Raw genomic sequence first — 7,491 nt, 5'->3', positions numbered from 1 at the left:
TTCTTGATGGAAATCTCTGGTTTATTTAGATATAGGGTGATACATATTACCATAATTTATATTGTTCTTTTAAAGCTCACAGAATATATTTTTTTCTTCATTCTATGTTATAAATTGTAAACATTTGTCCACATGGCATTACTTGCATTTTGTAGGGATATAAGTAAGAAATATACAGGAAATATATATCAGACAGACTTTGTGCAAGATATAACATATACAGTAACAACTTCTTTATTTTGGCATGATGACAGGTTCTTGATTGGGCCGCCATAGTTAATAACTTATTGAGGTAACTGAGCAGTTATTGTTAAGAGAGGATCAGAAACCAGGTTTATCACCGACAATGTTTAAATAGGAAAATACATTCTGCTTACATATTAGAGCTTGGTCTATTTATATTGCCCTGCCAAAATACCAGTAAGTTGCCACTCTGCAAATATTTATTAAGAATATATAATTAATGTGGAAATGATAAAATGACCTTGTGGAAAGTTTTCTGGGTTGGGTGAAGGGTGACTGTTGTATCCTGTCCAGGGGTACATTGAGTTCATTGACCACATACTGCACCTTAAAAGGAGAAACTTTGTACAAGAGGTAGGTAGATTTATTGTGGCAGCACCAAAAGAAGTTCTGATACAGTCCAAGATTTTAAGGTCAGGAAACCTTTTTGCACTCCGACCAGAGTGGACATTTAGTCCTAATGCTGAAGGACTGAAGAAGGAAGAACACCGGTGGAAAGTGACTGGAGGGGAGTTGGATTTTTTCTTTATGCTGCACAGTAACTAGGACGGATGGAAGTAGTTCTTGTTATACAATGTCCCCCAGAAATGGTTGTGCTAGAAAGCAGAAGAACCTGGACTGACCTGCCTTGCTGTAGCCACTGGGTGTACCAAATAGGAAATGCAACAGCTACCAAAATTATCTACTTTAGGAGGATTGGGGGGGGGAGGGATCTGTGCAAAATAACTGCCATAAAGTGAAAGGTGCAGCCTACTGCAAACTGGCCAAAATGAAAGTGTACTATGGCACATAATCCAGTTTAGACATAATCTTGCTGCACAATTATCACAACAAAAATAGGCTACACCAGATGCAAAAATGTTACTCAAAAAGGCTCATTTATTAGGTTGTAGGTGACCCCGATATTTACTATTGCGGCCCTGACTCAGGAACCCCACTACAGGAGCTCTATCATCTCCTTGGAAGGGGAAGTTTTATATGAGATTTTAGTGCCAGGACCTTGTCAACTTCTTCTGCTGGTTGAAGAGAGTGCCATTGTGCTAAGGGTCTTCGAGGATGTGCAAGCATGTCTGACCAGTGTCGCAAAGCATTCCCCGATGCTCGGCAGCCTAAAAATATCTTTCCAATCTGTTCATTTTTATTAACTTTATCGTGGTCCCACACTGAGATTATCAGATCCACATTCTGAGGAAGAAAAAAAAAATGTTATAGTACATATAGAATTTGACATCCGACTGTATTGTGCAGTATAGAGCAGTAGTCACCAACATTTTCGGACCTACGGACTATGCATGCATGGGGAGCCATGTGTCATTCAAAGGGGAAGAAACTTCATGATGCCAGAACCCGCCCACTCTCCCATCGCGGGTCTGAGCCTGCAATGGCAGAGTGGGTAGGTTGTGTCCAGAGTCACAACCTGCCCACTGCCCTGAGCCTACAATTCGTACGGGAGACGTGGTCCACGGCTCTGGCTGGTGCGTCCCTATCCTGCTGTGGAGGTGCACCAGCCAGAGCCGCAGACCACCGGTTGGTGACCATTGGTATAGAGTATATTGTAAAAGGCAGCATGGTGGCTCAGGGGTAAGCATTCTGGCCCTTGCAGTGCTGGGTCCTAGGTTCGAATCTCGGCCAGGACACTACCTGCGTGGAGTTTGCAGGTTCTCCCTGGGTTTCCTCCCACATTCCAAAAAACATGCAGTTAGGTTAATTGGTTTCCCCCCAAAACTAGACTGTGGTAGTGACATATGACTATGGTAGGGATATCAGATTGTGCGGGACAGTTAGCGACATGACTATGGACTTTGTAAAGCGCTGCGTAATATAGCAGAGCTATATAAATACAGGATGACAATAATAAAGATGTATGTTTATGACTTTAAAAAAAAAAGAGTCTTGACTGCTAACAATAATTTATAAAAATATAGCAGACAGATGTTTCTAGCAGTAGATTAAATATGTGTTTTACTTCTTGTAACATGTATATGCCAATTATACCTGAATTTGCTCCAGTGACACATCAAAGGTAAATTCCTCATTGAAATATGGATTTAATGTATTCTTCTTTACTCCTGTCTTTTTTCTCTTCCATTTCTTCTTATTCAAAGCCAGCTGCACCTTCACATATGGGTCTGTGAAAGCAAAACATGTTCACTTTGTTAATGTTGGTTAATACTACTTATTTTATACCAGTATGCTTTCATTAGAAATAGCACATAAGTCAATAATTCATAATTCGGTCACCTGAGAATCCATCATTATCCATCCTCTTAAGTTTTCTTGCCTCCAGAATGACCACTACAAGTTTTGAAGTTACAGGGATGTATTTTAATGAGAAGCAAATCTCCCCAAGTTTTTCATACTGTAAGAGATGGAAGAATGGTAAGGGAAATGTTTAGCTGGTCACATAACATTCACTACATTAGTCAGCGTTGCTGCATTTGTCATTACCTCGGATTTTCCTGCAGCTCCCAGCTCTTTCCATTCTTCAATGACATGATTCAAATCCATGTCCCTCAGTGGAAGGCGCACCTCCCCAATCACATCATGTTTTGAAAAACGGTTGAAGTCAAAGACCTGCATCACGGCATCTGTTTCTGCTATATCAGACTGGGGAAGCTGGAAGGAAACACATTTAGCAGTGTTAGTGTGAGGCATTGTATTTCTGCTATTTGTGCAGAATACTTGTTCACAACTATACACAACTGGGTTTTCCATGTCACACAAAACCCCATTGCAAGCAATGTCTTGTCTGGTGTATGTTGTTTGGAAATGGTGTTTCTGGCCCATGGCTTCCATAATAGGTCGGTAAAAGTGTTATCAGGCTGGAGGAAGATCCACGCTATTAAATACCCCCCCATGCTGTATAATTGTTTTGTTTATTTTCCATTTGTATATTATGTGAAATATTTGCATACCATTTTTTTTAAATGTAATAAAAATGATTGAAACAGAAAATATTTTGTTAAGTTTTCTCTACTCCTAAAATGGGATTACTACACCACCCTGTTCTAAAATGCACATGTATGCTTTTAATTCACATATCCAAAGGGTAAAAATGACCGAATGATCACACCAATGCATTCTAGTAAAAGCAATTTGGCAGAAGATCCTTATATAGAAAGGCTGACCCACCACTAAACTATATAAATGTAGTATTATATATCTGTATTCATCCACAGAGGCAACTTCAACCAATACAGCTGTCCTCCGATATGATATTGTAGCAATTAATATCAATACAATAATAATGTCACCCTGGTCTTAGATTTCCTGAGGACTCTATACTTGATGGTTTCTGACCAACCCATAAAAGAAAAACATACAAGAGAATCTCACTCCTCTTTGAGCATTCTCCATAATATATAATGCATGTAAAATCCAAAGGGTAGACCACTTGTAATGGAAATAGCAGAAGTAGCACAATAGTTCCCAAATGATATAAAATCTCCTTGGATACATTATACATGTGCTGAGCATGCACATTGTATGTACAATAAAAGCTGTAAAAATTCAGTTCTGCATGACATTACTCCCAAGCAAGGAATTGTTGAGCGTAATCACATAATCTGGTGCCATTGCTTTGCTTTAAGTTTAATTTATTCTAATCGCTGGCCACCATCTTGCCCAATACCATAGCAATATACAAAACTCCCACACTCAAATAAAAATGTCCCTTTCAGCAAAATTCCATTATTATACTTGTAGAGGCTGTGGAAGTTCTACAAATATCCTTTGCACCCAGTAAGAAATTTGCTTGCTGTTGGAATAGTCATATTGACATTGTTCAAAGTTGGTCAACTGTAGACAACGGTAGGCTGATCTATGTGGACTGTGAACAAAAAAGTGAATATTACCAGTACTTTGAGTAAATAAAATACTTATTTTGTGCTCTTCCTTACGCTATAAGAATTGGGAAAAACATCTTTACTTTCTGGATAAAATGGCAGAACCTAGAGGTGTTTGCCAATGCCTTTTAGCATAATGAGTGCCTGGAACCCCACTAACAACCAGTGATCCAGCTATTGACTTCTCATTGTATGTTAGGATCCTTCTAGATTAAGGTCCCCTGGGGCACTTGTGAATAGATTTAGACACCTGTTAGTTTCCTTTTGTCCTTTCGTTGTATCCAGTTTATAGTTTTCACAACTGACAGATAAACCTCAAAATCTGACGTACCCAAGTTTATGGGTGATTTCTTATTTCTGCATTGCAGGGAAAAGTACATTTGTCATTTTATGTTACATAAATACATTCTTCTACAGGAAAGAGAAATCTGTCTTAAAATCTAACAATGTATAGGCACTTCCTTCATTCCTTCTTCCATCCATCTATATCTACACAGAATATCTTTTGTTTGTAGATGATTTAGTATAAAAGAAACTTTACCTATTGTCTGAAGATCAGGAAATGGCTAAAGGAATTCACCTGCGTGATCTCAAATATAATAAATATTGCAATTATTGTTTTTTTTTCAGGGTTCACCACAATTATTAGTAAATACTGTATCTGTATATGTGTATGCTGCAAGTCTTTATGGTATATCGAAACCCAAGAACATATATGTAATACATTACAGCTTTGCAGTCCATAAATATGGCATTTACATTAGTTTTTTTTCAGATTAGGAACTTTTTGCAAGTAAATAAAATACTTGTTGATCCTACTAGAAATGCATTGTCTTTAAAACCATGTAAACACAAACATTTCTGATTGCCTTGGATGGAAATCTAGCTTATGTGCAGTGTTCTCCTGACAATGTTCTGCCATGGTGACCCATGCCAGACCAAGGATGACTGCTGTAATTTCCTAAAGAGAAAAAAACAGTTGGGTTCTTCTTGCTAGTAATCCCCCTTCCCTTCTCCATAGAACTTTCTGTGTACAGTTCTCATTCTCTTTAGTACCGCTGGAAATTATCAAAACCAACATATATAATGCTTTTGGTTTAAATATATTTTAGGATATATTTTTTCACAGTTTCTCCTTGTCCTTCTGTCAATAAAATAATATTTTACTTTTTTATAAATAATTAAAAACTGTCAAAGTAACCTGTCAAAAAAGCAGTTAAAGAACATATATTAGCAGTATTTCTCTCAGAGTATCCATCTTGGTGGAGGCATGGCTTGGCATCCTCCATTAATGGGCGCAATAGTAAAATCATCAAATGTCACCCCATATCTTCTAAGATTTGAAGCAGCAGTTCCTTGGATCTCACATTACGGATAGACAGCTATGGGGTTGTATATAGAGAAGTCTCTAGACTCCAACACAATACCAATAGGTACTGCTTAGATAAAACAAAACAAAATATTTAATTTTTGAGTCCACTTTAGGTTCCCCTGTACAATTAGATATTTAAAACAAGCATTTCTTCTCTTTTCCTTATTTAATTTCACTTTAGTAAAATACCTCTCTTTTGCTTGAAAAACCTAAGCTACCATTTTGGTGTTTGAAACCTAGCACGTCTGTGTTATCCGCCTAAATCATTCTTCACAAATTTATATCCTCTTAATTAATTAGTAAACATATCTCCTTTACCTTGTCATCAACATGCTAATAAAATTATCAAATAAAATCTAATCATTTAAATTACATATATTTTTAGACCAAGTTGTCTATGTAGATCAAGGCTAATTGGTATGCTGGGAGTTAGACAATGTTGGGTGTCTATCGGCTGGAAAATATTGCCCATCTGACCTTCTATGGTTTATAATTCACATAATGAGAAGTTTACATACATACATTCATGCTAGACTAAAGGTAAGGCTGGAGCTCAGAAGTAGAGGAACTCAGCATTCTAATGTCAACTTAACCTATTTCATTCCACCAAAGGGTATTTTAGAACTAGGAAATATGAACGGATCTGGTCAGCGTAGTAGGAGTAAACTGAATTTTTCATCAGTTGCTGGTCACACATATAAAATATTTTGACAGGCCTCCAAGTTGGGATCCTATGCACCCGATTGAAGAATAATCAATCTAGACCAAAGAGAAGAAACCCTGTGCACCCTTGCTGATTTCTAGGGCAGAGCTGAACATACTCAAATAAATCCAAACAAGAGTCATGTTAGAATGCTGAATGCTAAATAACACCCTTGTTTGGGATATGAACCCGGGACCTCTCATAACCAAAGCGACAATCATACCCCTGGACCAAAAAGCTTTGGGTGTGTAAATTTATATTGATTGCCAAAACCAAGTGTGTTCTACAATATTAAGTGACGTTTTTGTGCCAAAAATAAACTTTTTGGCCATTGTGAATCCCAAAGTTATTGGAACTTTCCACTTTAATGCTAATTTCATTACTTGGTTCCAAGGCATAGAATTGCCCACCAAACGCACTCACAGCTGTAAATGGATTTTCTTAGCAGTTGTTGCACGTCAACTTTTGAATTGCCAAAACCAAGTCTAGGTGTATTCTACAATGCTCATTATTTGGCTAGAAAAAAGGTATTTTAGTTTTATTAATATACATTTCAAAATGTATTTTCAGCACTTTACATCTGTATCCTACAATCCCCCTGTTCATATCACATACCTTAAAGGAGAAGGTCTCATTAAAGGAAGGGTTTAGTGTCTTGCGATACACTTTAGTTTCGTGTTTCTTGCGGGTATCATTGGTTAGATACACTACAACATAAGGATCTGATGTCCCTCCCAAATCCATGGCTTTGAGAGCGGCAGCTTGCTTCACTGCAACGGTTATCTGTAATGGAATTGGCAAAAGACCATTAACACAGGTGATTGTCCTAAGCTTTCATTACAGCAATCCCATCCTACATATTCATACGAGATCCCAATAGAATTTTTACAATAGGTAACAGGTTGCCATAAAATTAATAAACACAAAGACCAAAGCTCTGTACACACACTGGATTTTTATTGCCCATATTAGTCATGAATAATTGTTCAGACCACAATCTATTGTGTATAGTTGTCCCCTATGTTGTGCTAAGGTCATTATTGATCCAATGTGTTCAATAACAATCAATGCCTCGGTAAATTCTACCGTCTTCCATGCATTGAGGGTGCCTCCCTATGATCATATTGGGAGGCATTATTGTGGTGGGGTAAATAATATTTTCTGTATGTATGTAAGCTTTGTGATATGGGCATAATTGGTAAGATTCTATTGAATTCTCCTTACCTCCTCCTTGGGAAAATTATATTCCACTGAGTACTGCAGTCGGCCACGATAATCATTTTCCTGAGATTTTTTTAGTTTTTCTATATCTGGCTGCACCTACAGAA

The 7,491-nt window shown here is 37.5% G+C and overlaps 1 protein-coding gene across 2 annotated transcripts in view; it reads right to left on the bottom strand.

Moving 5' to 3' along the window:
- Positions 1-7,491, bottom strand: part of SYT8 (synaptotagmin 8) — a 29,738-nt gene continuing 22,247 nt past the window's right edge. For both annotated transcript variants that reach the window (XM_072421724.1, XM_072421725.1), the window contains exons 4-9: positions 7,388-7,483; positions 6,779-6,946; positions 2,692-2,859; positions 2,485-2,602; positions 2,239-2,372; positions 1-1,428 (exon numbers count right to left, since the gene is read on the bottom strand). In XM_072421724.1, coding sequence (XP_072277825.1) covers positions 1,195-1,428; positions 2,239-2,372; positions 2,485-2,602; positions 2,692-2,859; positions 6,779-6,946; positions 7,388-7,483 — 918 coding nt within the window. In that variant the 3' untranslated portion in view covers positions 1-1,194. The remainder of the gene's footprint in view (positions 1,429-2,238; positions 2,373-2,484; positions 2,603-2,691; positions 2,860-6,778; positions 6,947-7,387; positions 7,484-7,491) is intronic.

This window comes from Pyxicephalus adspersus, chromosome 9 (genome assembly GCF_032062135.1).
Source record: "Pyxicephalus adspersus chromosome 9, UCB_Pads_2.0, whole genome shotgun sequence".
Classification (NCBI taxonomy): Eukaryota; Metazoa; Chordata; class Amphibia; order Anura; family Pyxicephalidae; genus Pyxicephalus; species Pyxicephalus adspersus.
This window is presented reverse-complemented; position numbering and strand designations above follow the sequence as displayed.